Source organism: Myxocyprinus asiaticus, chromosome 8 (genome assembly GCF_019703515.2).
Source record: "Myxocyprinus asiaticus isolate MX2 ecotype Aquarium Trade chromosome 8, UBuf_Myxa_2, whole genome shotgun sequence".
NCBI lineage: Eukaryota > Metazoa > Chordata > Actinopteri > Cypriniformes > Catostomidae > Myxocyprinus > Myxocyprinus asiaticus.
The window spans coordinates 4,068,628-4,096,359 of record NC_059351.1 but is presented as its reverse complement, the minus strand read 5'-3'; the positions used below and the strand labels follow the sequence as shown (position 1 = coordinate 4,096,359).

General features: G+C 38.5%; 1 protein-coding gene across 1 annotated transcript in view; it reads right to left on the bottom strand.

Moving 5' to 3' along the window:
• Positions 1 to 304: 304 nt before the first annotated feature.
• The window catches only part of LOC127445079 (FERM and PDZ domain-containing protein 1-like), a 32,913-nt gene continuing 5,485 nt past the window's right edge, over positions 305 to 27,732 (bottom strand). The window contains exons 2-16 of the mRNA XM_051704840.1: positions 22,489 to 22,593; positions 22,174 to 22,337; positions 17,831 to 17,933; positions 13,453 to 13,498; positions 12,452 to 12,556; positions 10,842 to 10,937; positions 9,708 to 9,833; positions 9,439 to 9,558; positions 7,572 to 7,708; positions 7,213 to 7,336; positions 6,737 to 6,829; positions 6,451 to 6,633; positions 6,174 to 6,318; positions 4,732 to 5,793; positions 305 to 4,328 (exon numbers count right to left, since the gene is read on the bottom strand). Of these exons, the coding sequence (XP_051560800.1) occupies positions 1,621 to 4,328; positions 4,732 to 5,793; positions 6,174 to 6,318; positions 6,451 to 6,633; positions 6,737 to 6,829; positions 7,213 to 7,336; positions 7,572 to 7,708; positions 9,439 to 9,558; positions 9,708 to 9,833; positions 10,842 to 10,937; positions 12,452 to 12,556; positions 13,453 to 13,498; positions 17,831 to 17,933; positions 22,174 to 22,337; positions 22,489 to 22,589 (5,313 nt within the window). The 5' untranslated portion in view covers positions 22,590 to 22,593 and the 3' untranslated portion in view covers positions 305 to 1,620. The remainder of the gene's footprint in view (positions 4,329 to 4,731; positions 5,794 to 6,173; positions 6,319 to 6,450; positions 6,634 to 6,736; positions 6,830 to 7,212; positions 7,337 to 7,571; positions 7,709 to 9,438; positions 9,559 to 9,707; positions 9,834 to 10,841; positions 10,938 to 12,451; positions 12,557 to 13,452; positions 13,499 to 17,830; positions 17,934 to 22,173; positions 22,338 to 22,488; positions 22,594 to 27,732) is intronic.

The window sequence follows — 27,732 nt, the reverse complement described above, 5'->3', positions numbered from 1 at the left end:
TAAAAAAAAAAATTATTACAAAGTAGGTCAAGATTTGAATGCGGGTCTGCTTACATGTTAACAAAAACTCTACCGATAGACTAACAAGACTTACACGTTGTTAAAGAAGAACTTAAGTGTTTTATCTTATCTCACCATAGCATCAAGTAAAAAAAAAAGACTGACATTGGTGCCCCCTCAAAATATAATAGATGCATGATGCCCCTGAACAAGATCCTGTCTAAATGGCAAAAACTTTTTTAACAGAGAGAAAATGGCAACAGTAATGGAAAGAAATAGCTAGAATAAAACAAACTTCTCCAGTCATTTAGGTTATTTTAATGGGGTGAATATTGCATTACAAAGCCAGTTTTCATCACAATAATGATACACTCACTCACTGATCATTCTCTCAATCATGAATTCATTTCTGCATGCATTCCACTATTTCCAAGGCAAACAACTTATCCATGGCTTAGAACATGCCTTATAGGAATAGAGTGCATAGTAGCTTTTTGGTTTTCAGATACATACTGTACTGTTGGATAGATTACCTTGAAATTAATACATTTTATCCTTTTGACATTTTCTCACACTCTTAATTTGTAATTTCACACTCCTGCCATGTTTTAAATGTTTACTACATTTACAATAATTTACTCATAGCATAATTATGTAGGCAGTGTTTTGTGAAGATTTGATCATTATAGGGTGAGGAATATAAATTGATGACCCAAAAGGAATAACTCATCAGTGAAAAATACATTAATAAGTGGTACCAAAAATGATCCTGTTTGTTCTCCAAAATTAATTTAATTAGCTAAATAAGTCTACAGTCTAAAAGTTATAACAGTGAAGCATATGCAAAAAGCCTTTTGAATGAATCTGCATTTACTCTGCATTCTCCAACATCATTCATCCATAAGCTTTGGTATTTTGTTGGAAAAAAAAAATACTGGCCATTCAAGTAAATTATTTTTGGGGATTTAGAAATCATTTATAACCTAGATACTGTACATTGTTGAAAACTGCAGCAGAACCTATCACAATATTCTCTAATAATCATCAGGTATGGCAGAGAGAAGAGAACACACTGTGCATTACAGTGGTGAGAGAAAGCAAGCAAGTCAGAGTAGATCTGAGAGAAAAGCTGAGAGTGTTTGATGAAACACTACTCAAAATCCCTGTTTATGCTTCCCTCTTGAGGCAGACAACCATGACTGACAACCATAATACAAAGACAATTATAGTTATATTCAATTCTAAAAACCAATCATACAAACACTGTAAAACAAGCTGTTTAGTACACAGTATTGGAATGTTGTTCATTGTTTAGATGTCAGTTTAGGCTTGGATTTTATGCATTCAAAGATAATTCAATGGTTGGTTTCATAGTTCAGTAGGGATTTGAATGAGTGAATCTGCAGTATTAGTGCATGTTTATGTACTGGTCCATTATCCAGTGCCTTTCGATGATGTTGTCAACTGCTCTAACATTAATGTTATACATACAGTATACAGTAAATATATAAACAGAATTATTTGAACCTCATTTGTGTTAAGATTAGTCAGGGAGCTATTCTGTCAGATTTCTTGCCGTTTTAGTCTCAGGGGCTACTCCAAAAGTAACAGTTTAAAAGGTCAAAGGGCAGTGAGAGTGCGAAAGAGCTGGGTGAGGCAGAAGACCGAGGCTGTAAGTGCAGTGCATTGGCGAGCAAGGAGTTTAATTCTTAGATCATGACAAGTCTTCCTTTCAGTAGTACTTCCCAATAATTCTGCCGCCCGTGCGAAGTCCTGGTAAGTTTTTGCAACATCTGCTAGTCCTGTAAGTGATTGGGCATGACGCTCCCTACACCGCTGGCAGCTGGAAAAGCACAAACACACGCTTGTCAGCTGCACCAGTGAGCGAAAGCTTTCAGACAATGATTGAAGAGTCTCTTCAGGTGTCTGTCCAACCCTTACCACAAGCTGACATCTAGCCAAAAGTCCCCGAGCCTCCACATGTAATCGCCTTTTGTTCTCCGAAAAGTGAGCGACACAGGTATCCCTGGGGTGCTCCTGGACCCCATCTTGGTTCTTCATAGCACCAGCCAGGACACTCAAGAGGGAGTCCACATCCCTTTGCAAAGAAATAAATCCTTTTGGTGGTAGGGAATATTGACGAGTCAGCAGGGCAGTGATGACATCTTCATGAGGGTCAGACAGAAAACAATCAGGGGTATCCAAGGGGAACAGAAGAGGACTGAGCTCTGTAGATGATGAAGGTGGAAGAACTATATGAGGGAATGAGAGCAATGGAGAGGATGGTGAGAAAGATGCAGGGGATGCAGACAGGGAGGAAGGAGGTATAGACATCTGCAGTGCATCCTCTGTTTCACCCTGATTCGTTTGGCGGGAAAACTCATAGACAGTGAGTTCATCATCAAAGCTGGCACTGTCCAGGACTCCACTGAAACAGTTGGTATAGACTTTTTGGCAGACCTCTAATGGTGTCTGAACACCCTCCATTACTGTCTCACACCCCACAGCCAATGCTGAGCTGCAGCTAAAGTCTGGTCTCTCAAGTTGATATGGGCTGAGCAAGGATTGTGGCTGGGAAATGGTAGGTATGGACTGGCAGTTTGTGAAAACCCCACAGCCAGAGATAAGGTGATGGGGAGCTGTGGAGACATTTGAAGGAGGGTGGCTACATTCTTGTGATCCAATAATTTCTCTAGATCTTGCTACCCCCCAGGGACCGTTTAAGTTTTGTGTAGTAACCACTACAGGTAAAGGGTTGACCTGGAGAGAGTTGACTGCCCTGAGACACAAAGGTGAGGCTATGACAGAAAACTCTTTAGGTTCAGTTTTGTTATTCTGCTGTCCACGTGCTTGAGGACTAAATTGGCTGACCTTTCTTACCTCCTCAGTGACCTCAGTGAACTCCTCAGATACAATAGTAACCACTTTTACCTCTTTTACTTCAGAAACCCCTTCATTTAAGGTTGCATCCTCAGTAGCCTCTTTTGTCACCTCAACTTTATTTTTTTTTAGCTCAGTTTCTGAAAGCCTTCTTGCAAGCTTAACATTACCTTTGTCATTAGAATTATCAGAAAGCATTTCCTGAGAACGCGATAGGTAGAGAGGAAGGTTCTGGATCTTTCCCCGTAGTGTTGAGGAAGAGAGTCGTCCAAGGATGCCGCATGAACAAGGTGTAAGTTGGAGGCTTTGGGCTGGTTCAAAAGATGGAATGCCGGAAGACAGTTCTTTGATAGATGGGTCACAAGAACTGTCGGTTTCATCAGATTCTGGTTCTCTTGGGCAGACTACAGCTTCTCTCTGGGGAAATAAGTGCATTGGTCGTGCACCACTGTCAGATGTTGCAGATGTGCTCTTACTCCTGGTCCTCTCTGTTGGTTCCACTGCATGTTTTTCCATACCAAATTCTAGTCTTATAGTATCACCATCCCTGTCTGTATCAGATCTTGTGGTGTATGATATACTCGGGACTTGGAAGCAAGGTAAACTCGATGGGGTTATCTGGCCTAGTTTTGGCAGTGAGATGCTCTTTTGAGTCATTGATTTGTTCTGGAAAGAACATTCCATTTGATTTGTTCCCTGGTCATCTCTTTGACCAGACAATGCACTGCTATCACACTTTCCTCTAGATGTGTCAAAGAACAAGTGACTTCCAAACAGTCTCTCAACTAAACCTCCCATTGCACCCTCTTCATGATTATCTCTGCCATGATTGCTTGTGTTTCCTTTATCCTGAACCTCCATGTGGGAGCGCATTGCTACTATAGTTGGTGATACAGTAGACATTCGCTCAGTGACTGATTTAAACTCCATGGAATCTGGTTCCATCTCTATAAGTTGATGTTTACGCTGATATGTCTTGTTTGAGTGTAATCTCACTTGGGTATCAGTGGGATTATGGGATCCCGATCCATTGGCTTTGAATTGATTGATGGGTTTGGATTCCAGTTGTGATGGTTCTCCTTCAGAATGGGTTAGAGATGAGACTGTTGGACATGGATCTTGATCTGAGCACCCACCATCACAACATGCCATTCGAGCAGTGCAGTGGTTGATTGATATTGAACCATAGCTTGGGACGCTAGTACAATAGCTGTTACCTATTTGATCTTGTTCTGGGAATGATACCAGGGATGTGTAATTTGTTTCCATGAATGAGCGACGCTTTTTCGATCTTTTATGGAACCTTGACAATTCTTGTGTACCCATTTTTTCCAGCACTTCCTCCTGTTCTTTCTTCTCCAGATCCTCGGTCCCTGGTTCACTGATACAGATGTCAACCTCACTCAGGCTTAGTGTGCGTATCTTGGTGCTAGACTCTGTAGAATTTTCTAAAAAGAGAAAAAACAGTAAACACACAAGGTAACTAAATGTGACTCGTGCATCATATTTTACAGTAAGTCTTATGAAGATGTAAAATAGGTTTTGATGAGAAACAACCTAAAAACTTTTTTTTTTTTGGTGAAAATCTGGACATCCATTGCATGTCCATTAGCACAACGAGAGAGGCCTGTTCACAGAGGCTCGCATGTTCAAGAAACTTTCTTTGATTGTAGTGTTAAACAGTGCTTTCAGTTTTAGCACAAAAACTCTCGAGTGAACATGCAAGCCCCTATGAATGCATGTTTCACAAAGTTTACATTTTTAGGTAAACTGCTTTAGTGTCTATAATATTTATAAATCTATAAAAAAAAAAATGCAAACGTTTCCTGGAGAATCTTGCCTATGTCATACCTCTTATTACGGTAGTTGAGCAGGGATCTTCCAGGGATGTGAATCTTTCCTGAGCATCAAAGAACTCATCATCTGAGCTGCTGTCTCCAAACCCTGGTGGGGGCTGAAAAATTGGCACAGTTTCTATCTCGTTCACTCCCTTCCCTTTTTGATCCATCTGTTTTTCCCTAGAACCTGGTGGAGAGAGAGGTCGTGGGAGACTGTGGGCACTGTCAGGCGTAACGTTGGAGCAGATATTATAATAGTGTCTTGTGTCTCCTTGCTCAAATGTGAACACATAGTCTCTAGGAGGGGCTAGGGCACTTCCTGGACAATTTGTAGGTGACCCCTTTTTGTGCCTTTCTTTTTCTATTCCCAGTTTCCCACAATCCTCCTCATCACTGGCTTCAGGAGGGCTTGGCAGACATTCCGCAATGTTTGAGAGTGCAGCAAAACAAATTAATTGGTCAACCTCAGACTCACCATGGGAATCAGCAGAGCACAAGTCATTTTGGGAAGGGCTATCTTCGCTATGCAGTTGCCTAGGAGATAATGATGGTGAACAACGGTCCTCACAGCAAGAAGAGTCTTTCACAGGTAAGTGGCATGGCCGTCTGGCAGAGCAGTAGGTCATGATGTCGTCCTCCTCTAAGGCATCCATAGAGTCACTGGACATGCTTGTCATGAAACATGACTCAGTCTGGCATGAATTGGATGCTTCAGATGAAGGGTCATCCACAGTAATAACATACTGTGATTCTTCCGGCTTTTTTTCTTGTTCTTCGTCATCCTTTTCTGCCCCCACTCTCTCATCATCTGTTTCTTCTTTCTCTGCATTTTTAACATCTACAGATTCATGGATGTTTTCTTTGTCCTTGTCCCTATCTCCCTTTTCAACTGCTTCTTCCCTCTCCACCTTACCTTTTTCTACATGACTTTGTGCTTTATCAGTTACTCCTGGTATCTTATCACTGGGCTTAACTGCTATTTCTTTGCTTTTGGTAGTGCTAGCAACATGAGCAAGGAGAGCATCCACATCTGCGTCTGAGTCTTCAGAGTCACTGCCACAGTGTGACACATAACCTATACACAAAAGCATAAGCACAGACAAAATGTAAATAAATCACACTGCGTTAGGTAAAAATGTTATTTTGACATGCAAAAACAGATGGATGTCATTTGAAATCACAGATTTCCTGAATGCGTGGTCACATAACACATTTTTTTTATACTTTAGGTTATCGTGAGAGAAGATTATTATGTTGAGTTATGCTTATTTGTGCACTTGGTTTAGGCCACCCACCACAAAGTTTGGTGTCCAAAGCTGCACAGAGAATGGTAGTCAATGAAGATAAGGTAGGTTTGTAGACCAAATCACACCAGTGTTGCTTTGTAGTACACTCATGGCGCATGTTAAAATCCTTGTACATATAGTTTTACAAACATGACCAAGCAGTGCGTACCCTCCTCTGCTGATATGCGGTGGCTCTTTGAATGATCTGTCCAGGGGAACACACAGATCTGGGGGTCCACGAGTAGTTTGCAGTATCCAGCCACCAGACAGAGTAAATCTTTAGCTGCCACTGATTCCAGCAACATGGTTATTGGCTTAAGACAAAAAAAGTGTGACAGAAAGATAGAGTGAAGAGGGGAAAGAGAAAAAAGAGGATTATTCTGTACAGAAGAGTACATATGCATAGATGTTTACAGGTGTAAGAGTACATGTACTGTGTTTTATACCTTTATGTCCTGTAGGTAGATCTTGACCAGACTAATTCTCTCAGATTCAGGTAATAGTTCCACTCTGGTAATGCAGCTGAATTCAGTTAGTGTGGTCATGATGCTTAACTTGTGGTTGATCACCTGACTCACCCCATACTGAGCCCCCACTAACAAACTCACCATTGACTCTCTGTCCTGCAACTGGTTTAATAGATAGATGAAAGAAAAGAGAATGACACTGGCTATATTTCTATATTTATCTGAGACATACTCATTGAGACTCTGAATGTGTCTGGAGTCTTACCATCATAGTGGCACTAAAAGCCTTTCCTCCATATGACTTGAGTTCAGACATCTCATTCAAGTAGTTCAGTCTAGCTTGATTCACTGAGATAACCTATTAAAACACCACACACATATGAAGCTAAGTTAATACGCAGCATTTGTACATCACTAACAAAACAACAGTGTCAATCCCACAGTTTTTGGACATGTACTTTGGTAATACCATGGTTTTCTGGACATGTACCATTGTATTACCATGGTTTTCTTTGACAAACCATGTACATACCATGGTACTGTACAAGAATATGGTAATCACCCGGTTCAACCTGACACCATCACTGTACCATGGTACTACCACATTACTTGGTTACACATTATGTACAGTACATTCTTTAACTGTTCTGCCCTCTTATACAAAAAGCTGAGGGCACAACGCAGACAAATGGCTGCATAAGCACACACAAATATACAGTACATACACATGCACGCACACACCTTTAGCTTGGGCTCCTGAGATAGAAGTTTTTTCATGTGGTAACTGATGGCTTTCTTTAAGTCCTTCTCTCTCATGTTTCGCAGTAAAGTGTGAGACACAAAACTTTCAATACCCCACTCCTTCCTACAGACAGAAATTATTTGAAATAATACATAATAGACAGCTTAGTTATGACACACAGACTTGTTCAGATACAGTGTCAATAATCAAATTGAATTTGCTAAATTTTATATTGAAAATAGTGCAGATATGACTTGAGTAAATTTATGGTAGTTGGTATGTGTGTGTATCTGTGTATCTGTGTATGTTTGTGTGCGTGTGTGTGTGTGTGTGTGTGTGTGTGTGTGTGTAAACTCACATGATGGACTTTAGTGGTGTTTTAAGGGATTGCCCACTGCTAGCTAGTCTTTCCTGTGCATGTAGAGCAGCCAGTCTGAGAGCTGTATTACATTTCATCTCCACTGCAAACCTTTCCTGCAATACATCATTCACACTCTACACACACACACACACACACACACACACACACACACACACACACACACACACACACGCACGCACGCACGCAAACATAAAATACAAAAAGGTTGATTTTTTCCTGTAAGATTTAACACCACTCTCTGACTATAAAATGTATACCTGAAGTGTGGTATTTCTTTAATGCTAACAATAGGGCTGGTATATTTCACGCCTTAATTTCTGCGATTAATAATTGACTTCTTAATGCGTTAAAAATTAACGCAATTAATGGTCTTAACTCCCTTCCTGTGGGTAAAATTTTCATATATAAATTTCCAGGAGGTACACGCTCAACTCGACTGCATATCCTCGCACAGAAACTGATTGTGTTGTGCAGTGCACGCTGAATGGAGTTTTACAAACAAAGTTCGGAAGGAGCATGTTCATTTAATCTAACCAATCACAATGCCAGAGTAAGCATAAACCACTGCTTGCCTCACTGCTGCAACAATTCTTCCGGCAACCCTCCTCCACCCCAACTGCACTTTGTCTATTTACTACTAGAGGCTATTGAAGTCCAGAGTCTCAAGCTCAAGCCCTCCACTATGGATAGCAAGTCAATTCCATTTGCCTTTATCTTTATTCAAGGATTACATTAACATGCGAACTACTGAATTTATTATGCGAATGTCCCGGGCATAATTAACTCGGGAACGGATTTACTGTATGGAGCATAGAGACTTCACCTGCAAATGGTGAGCCAGGTGTGGGAGAGATGTGGACAAGCTGCCATATCTTTTCGCATCATCTGAAAACGCTCACTCAATGTCATCTAACCCGTGGTATCAAAAGCAAAAAGCGCGAGAGAGACCCAGCATGTGCGTGATAGAGCCTGAACAGCAGCCAAAGAAAATAATACATTCGAGATTTTAAACTTCAGCAAATTAAACTTCAACATTCAATTTGTTTTTGTTTTTTTGTCTATATGTACAGTGTCTGATAATGTATTAGCAATGCACACTTCAGTTTCTCTTGCCATTAAAACTAGATAAGAATTGAATCTGCCCATTTGATCCAATTATTAAAAAACTCCACTGGATAACCCCAGAAGATTTAGCTTTTAATTACCCTTTTTTAATTAATGTCCACAGATTTTATGGCATGTATACATATACTTGTATCAAAGATTTATACCTTTAAAAATGTGTCTAATTAACTCTATCTGCAAAAATTTTTACATTTTACCATTTACAAACATATTTAAATAATTTAAATAAATCATTAGTAACTAATGTCTTGCAAGTTCTTTGAGACAAAGTTTAAATTAAATATATTCATGATTACATGTACATGTACCATATACCATGATTAATCAGAAAACTTGGAAAAAATGTAATAGTTTCACAGTCCTATTAAAATAGTATTCCTTATCCCACTGTAATACGCAGAGACAACTATTAGAAAGCCCTTAGTAGATTTACCCAAAAAGTGTACACACTGTGTTTTGTAGCATTATCAAGATATTGCTCTGCTTGTTTGAGCATCCCAACTAGCCCGACACAGCAACATTGGCTCAACCAATGGTGAGTTTGGGACGGGAACTACCTGTTATCAACCAATAACTTAAAGGGGACAGTGTTCAAAAACACTTATTTGAAAACAGTCATTGTTTTTGAAAATTCCATTTGGTAACAGCGTGTAAAAACATGCTTCATCTTTAAAAACATATGCATACATTTATACAGTATATACACACACACACAAACCTGTAGGTATAGATACTCAAAGGCCACAGGGTCTTCTTTTAGCATGTTCTCAAAATCTCTGGGCAGAAAACAGACACGGAACAGACATCTGTAGTCGTGAGTCTCCTTCTTCTCAACCACCTGCCACACACACACACACACACACACACACACACTATTAGATATACTGTATATGTGAGCTGTATAACATACAGATGAGTGTAGAAAAAAGAAACGAAAGTATCATATTCTATTTTGTATTTTGATTAGGTCTTTTCATATGTGTGTACCTGTTGAATAATCTCCTCCTCGTGCAGTAGATACAGTTTGCTGATGCTGTATTGTTGTTCAAGTACCAAGGAGAAGTGTTCGATATGGGTGATAGAGAGTTTCTCCTTCAGAGTCATAACTATGTCCTAGTGCCAGGCCATAGGTTGAGAGCACAACATAAGAAGATCCAAAAATCATGACAGTATACAGTATAGAGGGCATCATTAGACAACACAGGCTCAAGTCGTGTACCATCATCTACCATTAGATCTACGGTATAATACACAACATAAGTTAAGATAATACGATTTCCCTTAGGAGCACTGTGGCATCATGGTGCAATTATTGTATCAGATGGTAGTACCATGGTAGTTTAATTCACTACATGGCCAAAAGTATTTGCACACCCACTTCTAATGAACAGGTCTGGCAAATCCATTGATGACAAATCCTATTGCTACAGCAAACAATCACATTCTACAGAATTGTGTGCTTTCAAATTTGGGGCAACAGTTTGGGGAACTTCTTCTGTTCCAGCATGACAATGCATCTGTACACAAATTGAGGTCCAAAAAGAAATGGTTTACTGAGTCTTGTGTGGAAGAACAAAGCCCAGACCTGAACCCCACTGAACAGCTTTGGGATTAATTGGAATGCCGATTGCGAGCCAGGCCCCATTGGCCAACAGTGACCTCACTGATGCTCTTGTGTTAATGGGGGCAAATCCCTGCAGTCAAGTTTCAACATCTAGTGGAAAGCCTTCTCAGAAGAGTAATTGAAAGCTGTTATAGCTGTAAAGGGAGGACCAACTCCCTATCAATTACCCTGGTTTTGATATTACACGTTTAAGAAGCACATATAGGTGTGGTGTTTACATACTTTTGACCATGTAGTGTATTGAATGATTACTATATTAATGTACCATGGTATTTACAAAGTACTTCAAAGATCATCATGGTACATGCCCAAACAATCATGCAATTACCATTACCATTCCAAAAATCCATGGTGATACAATGGTACTAATAACATAATCAACAGAATTAAATCTGACAGGATATTTATTGAACGTGTGCATTTTTTCCCCCCACTTTGTTATAACAACAAACAAAACATCACATAACATAAGGCTATAGTGAATGTGTCAACAGTACCTTAACAGTGGTTTTAGATTCAAATTTAAAAGCCTTTGTTTGGCCATTCTCCAAATAGACCTTCAGAACATTGGGCAGGAACAGCAATGAGTTACCCTGGAGGTTAGAGGTCAATATATTTTTTAAAATATAAATATAATAACATATGTTAAAACCAGGTTAAGCAATAAAGGATATTTATCATCTTATGACTGAAGTCTTGTCATCACATTAAAAATGATAAACATCAAAAGATAAACAGTTTTATCACTCCCTTAGTAATGTGGTGTGTTTGATAATGGTTTTGTTTAATTGGATGTTAATTAAAAAACCAAAAAACATCTATAGTGCAGAGGGAAATAAATAAGTTCTCAGCATCCCACTTGATCCTAAACCACAACTATAACTACACTGTGCACCATGTCAACACAACTACACAAAAATGGCCTTAAATGAATGATTAGTTGAATAATTAATAAATTACAGATGAATTATTGAATGAGATTTTAAATAATAATTATTAATAATAATTCCTTACATTTATATAGCACTTTTCTAGGCACTCAAAGCACTCTACATAGTATAGGGGGAATCTCCTCAACCACCACCAGTGTGCAGCATCCACCTGGATGATGCAACGGCAGCCATAGTGCACCAGAACATCCACCACAAACTAGCTATTGGTGGAGAGGAGAGTAGAGTGATGTAGCCAATTCAGGGATGGAGATTATTAAGAGGCCATGATAGATAGGGGCCAGGACACCAGGGTTATACCCCTACTCTTTACGAGAAGTGCCCTGGGACTTTTAATGACCACAGAGAGTCAGGACCTCAGTTTAACACCTCATCCAAAAGACAATGCTTTTTTTTTTTTTTTTTTTTTTTTTACAGTATAGTGTCCATGTTACTATACTGGGGCATTAGGACCCACAGACACTGCAAGGTGAGCACCCCCTACTGGCCTCCCTAATACTACTTCCAGCAGCAAACTTGGTTTTCCCCAGGTGGTCTCCCATCCAGGTACTGGCCAGGCTCAACCCTGCTTAGCTTTAGTGGGCAACCAGGCAAGAGCTGCAGGGTGATATGTGAATTTGTTTTTAAAGAAAAGGAGGGACAATACAAAAGTAATTTTTGTGGTAATCAACATTATGCCACAAATGCTGTCAATTGAGCTTAATTTGTAATGAACCTGGAACATTCCTTTAATGGATTTCCAATGTAAGCATCATATTGTATGTATATACATTAATATCGGGGCCTTTTACAGCTATAATCGGTATAAGCGGCCACTTAGGGCACCCGAGCCACCAGGGGGCCCCGCAAAGCAAGGTATTTTATATATATATATATATATACACTCTTAAAGCTGCAAGTAAGACTCAGGCAGCTTTTATGGCTCAGTTAGACAGTTAAAGGGGACCCTCTTGTGGTCTGAGTGGGAAGGGAGAATGTAATGTTCCGGGGGGTGGGGGCCACCAAATAGGATTTCCCTCAGGGCCCCCATATGCTCAGAAACGGCCCTGATAAATATGGTAGTATTACTTTGGTATTAATATGGTAGCATGCTTTTTGATAATTAGCATGCACACAACCCATTAATAACATAATAAGAATAACAGAATGTGCCAAACCTGTGAGTGTCCATTGACCACCACCTCCTCTGCAAACCTCACTTTAACTGGGTTTGACTTCAGCTTTGCTCTCTTCTCTGGAGTTATGAAGGATGACTTTGGTCCCTATGGCACAGCCATTAATGGACATATTTGACATTCAATGGCATATTCCTCAAACATTTATTGCAAAATTACATTGATATTCACAAATGTCTTTGCATTGACTGGGACATATGATTTTACCTGCCACTCAGAAATAGAGTCAGTTGTATTGACAGGACTGTGGCATTTATAAGAGGTCAAATCATCAGCATAAATTTATTTTCTCACCACTTCTCCTCTTTACAACACTTACAAAAAAAGGACTGTAGTGGTACCATGGTAAAGGTATCAGATGGTAGTACCATGGTACTTTGATGTAAGATGTACAGATAGAGTGATTACCATGTTTATACACTGTACCATAGTATTTACACGGTACATATCAAAAAAAAACTTTTTAATTTTTTTTATTTAAATTTGTTTTATTATTATTTATTTATCTTTAATGTATCCTTAATGGTTTGCATGCACAAAATAAACCAGGACTTTTATCAAACTGTAACTTTTAAGCCTGTTTGCTGAGACTTCCTAGGTTTCTAAAGGGAACACAAGGGAAGGGTATGCATCTGGATGTTGTTTCTGTACATCTTCTACATGATGCTTTGTGTTTAAGAGCAAAAAAACAGTAAAATACTTAATAAGGTGGGGATGTGTAGAACTTAGTGACTGACAGGCATTCTAAATTTCGTGTAAGCTGCAGAGTTTTCTGCTGTGTTCTGCTCTTGCAGATTCCATCTGAGCCTGGTTATGGGTTATTCCAATATAGTGATCAATAAAATGCTATTGGAATTATTTCTGCCTACTACCATAAGGCAAAAAAACACCACATCTTCCTGCCATGCCCCAGTCAAAAGAAACAACATTTCTCAAACAACATTTCTACAAAACAACATATCTATGTGTACACATACACTTACCACAGTATTTCTCAGGACAGTCAATATTATGGTGCCCTGACATTCCCTGTAAATGAGTGTAAAAGAGTACAACATATTTAGTGATACTGCTATAGATATAGTCACCAGGGGCCTCATGTATAAAACTCTAGTGTCAATTTCATCCTAAAAGTGTGCAAAAGTGCATAAAAGATGCACAAAAGATTCAGATTTATAAAACTGTATTTAAGCAAGAACCTGCACACAGTTCCCTTTATAAATCCCAGTTAGCAGGAAGATTGTGCTAACATGCACATGCTTTATTCCCCATCCGGTCTCCTCCCTAAAATAACCATATACAGTATGGGGCTTACAACACCTGTTTTTACTATGCATAACTTCATTTACATACAATTACCATATGTATATCACCCTCTAGACACGTGACTACCACGTTTAATGGTATATAGACTGTAAAAAAATCTTAATCTTTGTATAGTTTTAGAATAAAATATCTATACACACTTTAAACAAGATCAGTTTACCTGAAAAACATTATTTTCTATGAAAGTAACTTGTTTTCAGAGAATGTATCTTGAATATTCCTTGCCAAATAATTTTTGATTGTTAAATCATTAATTTAATCTGTGCTATTTTGCTTCTCAGACAATGTTTTAAATCGTTTAAAGGATGTTTTTATAGAAAAGGTAGTTAGATATGTAATACTGGAAACAAACTGTCTTGGTTAGTCATGTAACCTTGGTTCCCCGAAAGGAGGGAACGAGGCGCTGCATCAGTAGCTGACGCAATGGGAGCACTGTCAAGGGGCAGTGACCCTAAAACTTGAAACCTAAAAAATATTCCATCATGCCAGATTGATTAGCTTGTTATACTGGGTGCTCTGCCTAATCATTAGTTGCAGCAAAGCTACGCAGTATCTCGTTCCCTCCTTTCAGGGAACCAAGGTTACGCAAGTAACTGAGATGTTCACCTTTAAAAAGGTAACAACAACACTGTGTCAGTAGCTGATGCTATGGCAGCCGTATAACATAACGCCATGGTACTAATGGGGCAATGCCCACTAACAAACAGGGTGGTAATAAAGCCATTGCTATAACCACCCCTTCATTTTGAAAAGTATCTTTTATAGCCATGGGACATTGTATACCTTGCAAATCATAAGCGAGTGCAATAACATCCATGACCCAGTGGGAAATCCTTTGCTTAGAGGCGACCAAACCTCATGAACAGCCTCCAAAGCAAACAAAGAGTTGTTCAGATACCTTGAATTGATTCATTCAAAGTACATGTTTAATACCCTCACAGGTCAGATCATGTGTAGTCTCTAAAGCCCTAACTGTCATGTGGTGTTGCTAGTTTCTCTGCTATGAAGTTGCTAGTGGGTGATCCTACTGATGTCGCTTTAACGGTATTGGTGGACTGCACCTCTGGCCATAATGGCTTTTGAAATGCTGATTACAGATGTTACTGCCGGTAAAACAAATATATCATTCTAATTTAACAATTAATCAATTCTCTTGCCTCTAAAAGTTAACATTCTGCAGGGGAGAGCATTTTATATAACTCTAGCAGTGCTCAGTGCATCATTTAATAAAAAAGACAATCGACCTATCGATATATGAATGAAACTCACTCAGAATACCAACAAGAATCATTTATTAGCCCATTTCCATGTATGTGGTTACAGACAAATGATATAGAACATTGCAATCGCACACAGAAACTTCTCCTCCATCTTGCCTGCAATTGTCTCTAGTATCTCACACTCACAGCAGATGGGAGACGGATGTCGGTCATCATTTGCATAAAGTTAAACTTTTCTTAAAATTGTCATGTCTCTCGCCACGGCCACACATTGTCAGTAAAGGTCTCTGTCCCTCATGTTGCTGGAAGTCTCTCTGCTTTCATTGAAAATGAATGGGAAAATGAATTGTCACTCTGTGTTGCTGGCGGTGTGGATGGAGCTTTAGACTCGTCTGACTCAAAGAGAGGAGGAGAGAACGTCTGCAGGGTAACAACCTGAGCCCTAAAGGGGGTTGCCAGTACTTTGGGCACATAACCCTCCCTGGGCTTGAGAATGGCCTTTGACAGGCCTGTTTCAAACTCTAAGCAAGAGTTACTGACTGAAAAGTCCTAATGGTCCCCAACATGTTTTACTGATGTCAAAGTGAGTAGCAGCAAAGTCTTCAATGAGAGTATGCATATGCTTATCGCCTCTAGTGGCTCAATCTTGGAACCTGTTAACGCATCTAATACCAGCGCTAAGTCTCACACTGGGACAGCAGTGGGGCGAGATGATCTCAGCCGTCTCGCACCATGCAGAAATCTACTGATCAGAGGGTGTCTGCCATTAGACAAGCCCTCAGAGTTCACAAGTGGTCGTTATGGTAGCAACGTAAACTTTGAGCGTCGATGGAGTGAGTCCACCATTCAAACGCTCTTGCAGGAAGGACAATATCGTCTGCACAGGGCAATGCATTGGGTCCTCAACCCAGGAGGAGCACCAATCAGAAAAGAGCTGCCACGCTAAGGCACACAGCCGCCTCGTTCAGGGGGCCCTGGCCTGTAGTGGAGCTTGTGTCATGGAGTACCATAGACAACAATCAATGATCTGCAAGGAGGCAAAGTAAGTGTTGTGGGTCAATGATTAAACAAAATGATTTTATATTAACAAAATTTTAGTGTTAAAGTCCTTGAAGTCATCCCGAATTAACTGAGGAAATACATGTAGATGCATTGTCCTTTGATTTTGGCCAATGAAGGCTTTTGTTAGTGGTTAATTCTTTTTTCTATGTAGTTTAAGAGAGTGTTGTCCCTCCTTTGACCAAGTTGATATAGGTATCATTCAGTGAGGAGCATCACAGTCTGGCTGGAAGCTTATGGCAGGTAATTTTGGTGAACTCCATCCTGAGCCCATGCTTCAGGCAGTGGCTCATAAAGAATCTCATGTCTTTGAGTTTGCATCAATTCATCCTCTGTGAAGTCTGACTTAGTAGACTGAAGTGAAGTTTGGCTGGCACATGCTGCAGTTGGTCATCATCACACATCAGCGACACAGTGGGAATCAGACATCAGGCAGGACTGGAGATGGATCTGGCAGGCTCTGGTAACCTCAGGATATAATCCTGGATCAAGCTGTGGTTTCTTGATAAGCAGTTTGATAACTGCCAGTTTAAAGTTTCTTGGGACGTGCCCTAAGTATAATGAGGAGTTAATAATAGTAAGAAGAGGTTCTGAGATTACAGGAAACACCTCTTTTAGGAGTTTAGTCAGTATTGGATCTAACATACATGTTGTTGATTTTGATGTTTTGATAATTTTTGTAAGCTGACCTATAACAGCAAAGGATTGAAGTTGCTTGTAGGGAATCATTTTAGTTTTCTGGGGTGCTGTAGCAGACGGATGCATAATTCCAATTATATTTCAGATGATTTTGATTTTATCAGTAAAGAAATTCATAAAGTCATTACTACTATGCTGCGATGGAATATCTGGTTCAACAGAAGTTTTACTCCTAACCAATTTAGCCACAGTAATGAATAAACACCTAGGATTGTTGTGGTTATTTTATATGAGTTTGCTCAAATATGCAGACCTGCCATTTTTTAGAGCCTGCCTGTAATTAGAGACACTATCCTTCCATGCACCGTGAAATACCTTTAATTTTGTATTCTTCCACTTATGCTCCATTTTCCAAGCTGCTCTCTTGAGAGCATGAGTGTAATCATTGTACCATGGTGCAGGATCTTTCTCTTTAACTTTCTTTAATCGAAGGGGGGCGACACTAGAGAAGATTGTATCCATATTTTCCGTGACAACATTAAGTTCTTCTGAACTTTGTGGCGTACTGAGTATTTGAGACAAGTCTGGAAGATTATTAGTGAAGCTATCTTTAGTAGTTGAAAGAATACCCCACTCATCAAAAGGTGGCACAGGCATGTCGACACCATGTTAAATTTTATAGTCCACTTTAGAGCTTCAGCAGGAAGGAATAATGACAACCTGTTCCTCACACAAAGCAATCGTATTGCTTCAGAAGGTTTAAAATATAGTGCATGAGTCATACTTTTTTGGTGCTGTTATGGTGTCTCTCCTCCTGCATATCCCCCCCCCCCAAGAAAAAAGTTGCTTAAGATGCTTAAAAGTTACTCCTTTTGTGTTCCACAGAAAAAAATAAAAGCATACGGGTTTGGAACGACTTCGGGTAGAGTAAATGAATGAAAACTTTTTTGAGTGTGATATATATTCCTTTGGGGCACATGAAAAGGATCATGAGTAAATATGGGACCGTCTTGGAAAAAAAATAAATTAACATCTGGTCCACCAGATATAGCCATACACAAACAAGTCTCCTATTTTTTTGCAGATGCAAATAGATACACTCAAACATGCCACATACCTAATGATGTCAGCAGCCTGTTCTGTGGATAGATCATCAACAGCAACATTGTTTATTTTGAAAATCTGGTCACCAGAGACAAGCTTTCCATCAGCAGGGCCTCCTATAAAACACACAGACAAAGCACATCAGTGGAGAATACCATGATAACTGTCAATTATGGTTACAATGGTTTCAGGACTTCAATTACCATACTCTGATTCGTCTTAGTCACAATATTTATAAACAAATCAAGTTTTATGGAGTGTATGGTGTCCTAGTTACTGGCTAGTTATTTGGCTCTGGTGTAACCAGATGGCTTCAGCCATTTCAAGAGTAGGGTTTCCTGTAGACAAAGCTCCACGAGCCAAACCCTTCAGCCAACATTATGCTTAACAGGGCAGGCAGTACATGCAAATAGCAGCTGGGTCTCTGCATTTCAGCATTCAAACTTATGTTTGATAAACCTTTATAAAATGTTTGTGTAAATGAATTAGACTTGATGTTTGTAGATTAACTAATATCTATCGAAAATCTATAATATAATTACACAACAGTTCCGATCCTCTTATCTGGTTGGACAGGCATCATTCCGATAGTGCTTAAATTTAGTATGACACTTTTGGAACACTGAATCACTTTGCATGTGTGTTCTCAGAATTCAAGACAGGCTGTCAGTCTGTGCGTTAATTGGAAACAAGCAACGGTTGATCCAGCTTTGGCTTTTTTTTGCAATCGTGTAACTACTGGCAGTGTAGGCGGGGCAGTCACATTAAGAGCAGATCGGAGTAGTACGGAAGCCCGTTTTGTCCATGGTTTATCACTTTTTTCTGTCTCGTTATCTCATGATCATAGCTTAATTTTATCATGATCTCAACATAACAAAAGTTGTTTTCTCGTGATCACGACTTAATTTTCTCTTTTGTTCTCTTGATTTCGACTTCATGTTCCCACGAGAAAACACCTTTTGGTGCCTGGAGCAGCTCATAACATCACAGGCACAGCATCTTCATCTTCTGTTTATCGCAACAGTAGGCTTCTCTAGGTCAAGGAGATGGAGTCTGCTGACCTGGCTGAATCTCTCAATCATAATCCAGTATCCATGGTGTAATGATGGGCAAATGAAGCTTTCTGAAGCAATAGGGTTTTCATTACAAATGTACTGACATTGGGTTCGTACTCAAAGCTTCTGTAAAAGGTTCAATTTACTGCCATCTGGTAGTCAAACAATGAAGCACAACTAGCAATAAAATGTAATATCAACGCTATTATGTGGTTTTCATCTTTTTTTAACTAAAGTGTTTATAAATAAATATGTAATAACCAAGCGAAAGTTCAAAGGCTTTATATGAGTTAAGATGTTACTGTGTTCTGTTAAAAAATAAAAACAATGTAAATTAATAACTGATTATTAATGACGAGATTGGATAATAAATATGCTTGTGGGATGGGCTATAACATTTTATTAAAATGGGAGTGAAATGTGCTTATGTGACTGTATTGGGTTCAAACTTGTACTGGGATTTGCACTTCTTTTGAACCACATACCGAAGTAGTCCCGTGATTTTCAGACGAATGAAGATTCAGACTTTACAGATCACATTTTTTCCCCCCAAAATGATTGAAGCTCAGATACAGTGCTTCAGTGGCACAAAGCGATTTCAGTTGCCATCAGACCTTGATTAATGGGATATGTGCTGCGCTCCTGCTCCTCTGATATTGCAATACTGAATGGCGTCTCTGGAATGATTCTGCGGTGATTTACACTTAAGTTGTGATCACGAGAAAACAACTTTTGTTATGTCGAGATCTCGAGAAAATTAAGTCGTGATCACGAGAAAACAAGACAGAAAATGTGATAAATCATGGACAAAATGGGCTTCCGTAGAGTAGAGAGAACATAGCGAGTGACATCAGAAAACAGTGAAACTATTTCACGCATTGGGCATGTCCAGCATGAAAGTTCAGCTGAATCAGGAAAACTATGTTTGTGGTCAGGTAAATGTGAGGTGTGCTGTCATTTTGTTAGAGAAACTCAGGAGCAAGAGAGATCTCATAGTAGAGTGATAAAAAGGTAACACTTCACAATAAGTTTGCATTAGTTAATGCATTAGGTACCATGACCAAACAATGAACAATATTCTTTTTTACAGCATTAAATAATCTTTGTTAATGTTAGTAAAGGAATAGTTCACCCAAAAATGAAAATTCTCTCATCATTTACTCACCCTCATGCCATCCCAGATGTGTATGACTTTCTTTCATCCGCTGAACTCAAATGATGATTTTTAGAAGAATTTCTCAGGTCTGTTGGTCCATACAATGCAAGTGAATGGGTGCCAAAATGTTTACATTCCAAAAATCACTTAAGTCAGCATAAAAGTAATCCACAAGACTCCAGTGGTTAAATCAATATCTTCAGAAGTGATACAATAGGTGTGGGTGAGAAACATATCACTTTCACATTCTTCTTCTTGTTTTTTGGTGATTCACATTCTTCATGCATATCGCCCCCTACTGGGCAGGGAGAAGAATTTAAAGCAAAAAATTACTTAAATATTTATCTATTTCTCACCCACACCTATCATATCACTTCTGAAGATATGGTTTAAAGTCATATGGATTACTATTATGATGCCTTTATGTGCTTTTTTGGAGCATCAAAATTTTGGCACCCACTTACTTGCATTGTATGGACCTACAGAGCTGAGGTGTTCTGCAGAAGAACAAAGTCATACACATCTGGGATGGTATGAGGGTAAGTAAATGATGGGAGAATTTTCATTTTTCTGTGAAATATTCCTTTAATATAAATACAATTGTTTATTGCAAATTCATGTTAGTTTATAATGCATTGACTAATGTTAACAAATACATCTTTTGATTTAAAAAAATGCATTATTATGTGGTGCAATTAACATTAACGAATATTAATATATGCTGTAAAAGTCTTGTTCATTGTTAGTTTATGTTGACTAATGTTAACTTATGTTAACAAGTCAAACCTTTTTGTAAACTGTTACCGATAAAAAAAACAAAAACTGACAGTATGTATGATTAAAAAAAGTTACTGATTAGCTGGATTAATAGTACAATTAATTTGCTTGTTTTGGCTTAATTAAGTCAAATGCAGCCTGACAGATTAAATGAATGAATATAGCTATGTATATAATTTAAGTAAAGAAAACAAACATATTTAACTTCCCATAGTTTATGAAAAGCTGCCAACTTGATCAGCTTTTACAGACATACAGAAGCAATATTGAGTAAAGAAAAACAACAAAATTATTCAATTTTCATGTTTTTAAGTTCACGGGTGGGTGGGGGTGACAGGGGACCCATGCAAATGTTTTTACATGGGGGCCGATAAGTTCTGAGTTATGCCAATGCTTCTTTAGGTATTACTTTTGTTAGCAGAGCAAAAATAGACAAAATAACTGGCTGTATTTAATAAGGCATATTGTGTCTAAAATTTAACAGCTTTCAGGTTTTAGTGCATCATTGTTATAAAGTGTTACCTATATACTTATTCAGTTTGACAGTCTCAATTCATCTGCAGAGTGCACCAGAACACACTTTTGCCATGAATATAAAAGGTAGTATCAGGTATGGGTATTAACAGTCCCTGTTATATGAAATTTTTTGAGATTTAAATAATTATTTGTCTCAAATTTAAGATTTTATTAGAAAAAATAATTAATATCCTTAATATCCCTTTTGCAGTATTCTTAATATCCCTTTTGCAGTAGTGGGACCTTGTTTTGTAGCTAATTATCTGTAGCTATTCTACTGATTTTCATTAAGGGCTTATGTTCTGAATACTCATAATTTAGCTTTCACAGTCTCAGCCTGTTTAGAAAGCTGCCTTAGTCAGGCTCCATCATGTGGTTCAACAGACCTGGTAAAATTTTCCCTTTCTATTATGTAAAATTCTTCATGAAGTTAAGAAAGAGGGCATTTTGATACCAACCTGCTGATCTAAAGATTGTTATGGTGCTATTATTCCAAAATAAAGTGTAATGACTTAAGTTTTCACATCTTAAAATGGAGCATTTTTTTTTTTTTTATCGATTTTCTCCCCTTTTTCTCCCCAATTTGGAATGCCCAATTCCCAATGCGCTCTAATTCCTCGTGGTGGCGTAATGACTCGCCTCAATCTGGGTGGTGGAGGATGAATCTCAGTTGCCTCCACGTCTAAGACCGTCATTCAGTGCATCTTCTCACGTGGCTTGTTGAGCGCGTTACCACGGAGACATAGCGCATGTGGAGGCTTCACGCTATTCTCCGTGGCATCCACGCACAACTCACCACACACCCCACCGAGAGCGAGAACCACATTATAGCGACCACTGTATTGTGTGTACCTTCTGTCACATCCTGCACCTGGGGTGGACTGTGTTCTGAGACAGTAAAGCCATGGGAATTGAGGGTGGGGTCAAGTGGGATCTTAACCGTGACTCTAATTGGACAGCTCCTCTGCTCCTGAGAGCCAGGGTCACCAAGATGCCCATCCTCTAGCACACGCTCTCTATGGAGAGAGAGAGATAGGGTGATGCTATACTCAAACACAAAACAATACAAAATGTAATGTAAAGGAATGTATTGTACACTCATTCATTGCACACACACATAGACACACACACACACACACACACACACTAAGATCAAAAGAATGGTACCGGCTGGTGGACTCTCTGGAGCGGCGAAGCCAACGTCCCACCACTTGCTCCACTCTGCTGGTCCTGCGAGATGGTGAGCGACTGCGATCCCGCTCCTCCATTTATCTACACATGGAGTGAAAGGTTATCATTGGAACACTATCTTTTGTAAAGATTTCTTTGATACAAGAACATTTGTGTAATGAAATAATAATGATCAAAACACAGATTGACTATAAATCTTATCTACAGAAATTATTAAACATGGCAAATTTAGGTCCCACATCACTTATCATATAATATGAATTTGACAGGATTTTTCTTCAGAGATGGAGCAACATTCTGATTAAATTACAGACATGGACAGAGTTAAAGTCAACAATGCTGCCCATATTAGCCATTATAAACCACTATTAAAAATCATAGGCAATCCAAAAATCTGTGACGATATGCAAATTCAATCAAATCATAAATGTAAAAAAAAAATAATAATTATGTAACACACTCGTGTGTTTATGAATCATATTTTGCATTTGTGAATCTGTTATACATTCGTGAATCGTACTTCATGAACACATTTATGACTAACATTTTGTGAACATATTTATTTTGAGACCGTTCTGACCTTATACAAAAAGAGCAGATATGAATATCCTGTAAACACCAAGAGGATTATTTTAAGTTGAAGTAATGTTTTTTTAATGTTACAATACTTTATACTATCCTAGCTTAATAGGTAGAGCAACTATAAATAAGCTATTAGTAGGTTAATTTAAGAAAAAACAAAAAAAACAAACATCAAAACATTGCTCTAAATGCTTGAATAGCCAGACAGAGCAACCTTGGCTCAACCAATGGCAGTGTTCAGGAAACATCTTTAAAAACATTACATTTTCAATTCTGTTTGGTGCCACTAATGATGCAGAAACGACACACTTCACCTTAAAAATATCCAGTATAAGCAAGGCCTAGAGTGTTACACATACAGTACATGGGTCTTCTCTTGACTGTGCTTCTCTTGTGTTTCATCTGAAGGACTCATACTGTAATGGGCCAAGCTGAGGCAAGCAAAATGGAGTGTACAGAAGTACCAGTAAGTTCAGATAATGTGCGGTCAAGCCTGTCTTCCTACAGTGGTATGAAACGGTTTCTCTCTTTATGTTATAGAGTTTGAGTGTTGTGGTGGTGTTGCTGTTTTATGGTGCTTTATATCAAACACTTCCCACTAGGGAATGTGAGAGACCATCCGGAGCCTCATGATCAACAGAGAGAAGGAGCAACAAAGGCAAAGAGATAGACAAATATTAAACTGAGACAAGAAAGATTGGTAGATAGAAACGGGGAAAGAGTGAGTGAGTGAGAGAGAGAGAGAGAGAGAGAAAGAAAGAGAAAGAAAGAGAGAGAGAGAGAGAGAGAGAGAGAGAGAGAGAGAGAGATCCCAAGGGATCATGACTCATGGTCACATTATGTTCTCAGTTTTCACAAGATTTGGATTTCACTTTCCATTCATCTTACAGCTGTCAAAGTGTATTATCAATACCACACACATCAAAGTCATTACAGAAACTCCCCAACACTCACCCAGCAATTTTAACTGTAATATTGCTTTGCATACAGAAACAGACGACAGTTGATGCTTTGACTATCAACAAGAAAAAAAGACACAAAAAGAGACCACAGTCTCAATCGATTTCAATGGAAGAGCAGAAGCCTTTTGCTGAATAGGAAAAACTAGCACAGTTATCCTAAGACGGTGGAACACAGGCTTCCCCTCTGTTATGGCAGAGGAAGTGGAATAAGTAAAGAAGACTTAAATTTATGACCTAAACCTAAACAGCAACCGCAGAAATAGAATAAGCAGGTAGAATGGCAATTAGCTTGAAACAAGAGTTCCTGAAAATGGAAAGGGCATGGCGGTATGGCGTCGCTATATAAATGAGTATGACATGTCTATGCCCATTATACTACCTGTAAATAATTCAAACCAGAGTTCCATTATTTTATGATTTTTTTATTTGGTTATTAATTCTGCCATAAAAGGAAAGATAATTCAAAATAAATGAAACCGCCTACTCTCGTCTAAGTTCAACTTATTTTACAATGCCTTTGTTGATTCAGTAGCAGAGCTGGAATTACTTTCAAATTGTTTAAACGCTGTTCTCAATTTTCCATGATCTTTTGACATATAAGAGTTCATTGTATTATAAAAATCTGCTGTAAGTTTCAGAACTCAAAACTTCCTCCCCAATGCATTTATTGAAATAAGGCTGCAAAAATGCCTCGTTCTCAACTTCCATGACTTTGTGACATCACATGGTGGCCCATTAATGCATGACCACCTCCACAGACATCAACGCCTACTTTTACATCATCACACCCTTGGCCCACCACTGGCGATCAGTCGATAAGCCGAAAAGAGAGCATGACCGATAGGTCTCCTATTCCTGCACACCAAAGGGGAATTTTTGTACCCAATTGGACTATTTCCTATTATTTTTATATATAAACCTGCATCTTTGACCATTGCCATGCGTATCATGTGGCTTTTAAAAGATGTTGTGTCAAGTTATAACTTTTAAAAGGAGATCCCCATTCTGTTTTATTCTGCAGCACTGGGTCTTGCTGTTTTGAGTATAAACATGTTGTAGAAGCATTTTTGTGCCTATCTGCGCTATTTTTAATTGTTGGTCCATGCGAACATGCACTAGATGGACATATTTGACCACTCTGATGCGTTTCTGGCAATGTGCGGCACATTTTAAGAGCAGAACAAGTTTAACTTTTAAAAACGCATCTCGTTCTGCTCCATTCCACCGCTGCCGATGGATGCGAGAACCGTGTCTTGTCCTGTGTGTAAACAAACATGGAAGGTATGAGATGTAGTGGCTGTCAAGACCAGCGTCTCTGCTTTGGCCTCTGTGATAGCATGGCTAAAGTTGAATAAAGTTCCTAATCGTGGCAGATCAGGATTATATGTGTGTGCGGAACGTTTCACCTTGGTTTGTATTGCGTGTGTTCAGTACATTTCAGCATGGATTATATGTGTGTTCAGCTCATATTAGCGTGTATTATATGTATTTAGCACATTTCAGTGTGGATTGTATGTGTGTTCTCATGTCAACGTGTATCATATGTGTGTTCAGCACATGTCAGTGTGGATAGCTTGTAACCCAGTCACAATATCACGTGTTATTAAAAGATGGGGCAGTTAAAAACACAATTGGACTTGACCGCAAAACCGTAAGTAACTAGTTTCACTCATGAATGTTCATCTGATGATAACCATTTAATTTTTTTTAATGGAACCGGATCTGATGAACAACTTCTCAATTCCCGTCCATATCAATTGATGAAAAACTTTTAGGATCCCAACAGCAAAAGCAACAAACAGCTCTCTGAACAGTTTTAAACAAAGTTTGTGCCTCAGGCAATTTGCATTATGAATCAGGAAAAACACCACTTGACCATGCCACACCTGCACTTTTTCCACTCTGCTGCACAAATCAGTTTCTGTGCTTATCAACTCCTCTGCTTATTGCATTATTTTTACCTGATTAAATATTAATAACATTAATAATAAATGATATTAACATATAAGCGGCTATTCTGCCGAAACAATTGTTTCCACAAAAAATAAAATAAATAAATATTTAAAAAAAAGCTCTATTTTTTGTATTTTTTTTTTAGATATAGTGGTGTGGCATCCATACATCTTTTCCAACCCGATCTCATGAAAAATCATACATAATTTACGAGTTGGCTATTTCGTATGGTCTCGCACGATGTTGTTCGCATAAACTCGTACGACTTTATCATGTGCAAATTCCCGGATGTCTAATGCGGAATAAGCGCAAGTTCCACGCACGAGGCGTTAAGGACATACTTATTAATAGTATGCCCTTACCCTAACCCCTTATCTAAACTTAACCAATCAGTAGAGTGTGTAAACATAATAGGAAGTGGTTGTGTGTGACAGAAGCAAGTAATTGTCGCATATTAGATGGAAACGATGTCCAGCGACGTCATTGGCTGTAGTGAAAGTCGTAGGAATTCAAACGAGTGCAGTCGCACGATATCATACGAATTGGCCAAATTTAGAAAAGTTGTACGAATCCTGACAATTTCGCTGTGAGAGCGTGTTGTCTTTTCCTTCAATCCTCTCTTTAGCTCAGAGCTTAAAGCTAATGTGTGTAATGTTTTCCACAATAAAATAACTTTTTTAATCCCAGTTTAAAGCTTCACTACAGAACTTTGTGCTCTCTAGCGACATCTGTGTGTGACTTGATATTTGCAATTTGCGGAAGAAAGCTTTATGTGTGATGTGTTTTGGCACTGCTCTTCTGCGCAAATGAATCTCATGGTTTGAGCTTACCTCGCCTGTGTGTGATTATGACTGGGAGATATTCAGAGCCGGAGTCATTTGCTCTATTTTCATGTTGATATTATGTTTTTCTATTAAACATTTAAAACCGAAATATTACTTGCTTTGATAAAGATAAACAACACTCGTATTTACATATTTTGAATGAATGAATTTACACGTATAGTGCTTTTCTGACACTACACTCAAAGTGCTTTTACACAGAGAACAGGGGACTCTCCTCAACCACCACCAGTTACCAGTATACTGAATTTTAATATGATTATTCCAGTGTTTCATCTACTATTAATGTTTGTATTGCACTACAATTATCAATTTAAGAGGTGAAACTCGTGATATGCCTAATATGAGTTCAATGGAAGACTTTATTATTTTAGATTATATTGTACAGACTTAGTTGATAATGCAAGTAAAACCGTAATAGTACAACAGTGCATCAATGCACTGCAAACAATAAGACTATAAAATAATAATAATAAAAATATAAAACGAGGACTTAGTAATGATGGGGATGAAATATACTTTATTAAACATGAAAATAATATGCAATATAAAAATTTCAATAATATATTTAATTAATCATTTATTTAACAGTAAAGCTATTATAGATAGATATTTACACACTAAACAAATTTATCTATTCATTACCATGCTATGAATTCGGTACATTTTAAACAACTTTTTTACATTTCATGGGGAACTACCTTGTAATAAGTTGTACCTTTAGTGATTTTAAACAGACTTGTAAACAGACAGTCTACTAAAAGGACAAAAAGTGATGGCTTGTGCATTTCTGTGAATGGGCCAAAGGAAAGAGAAAATAGCGGCACACACTATTAGCGAAACTGGAACAACAGCAATGTAATAAAATACTCAGAAGTCAT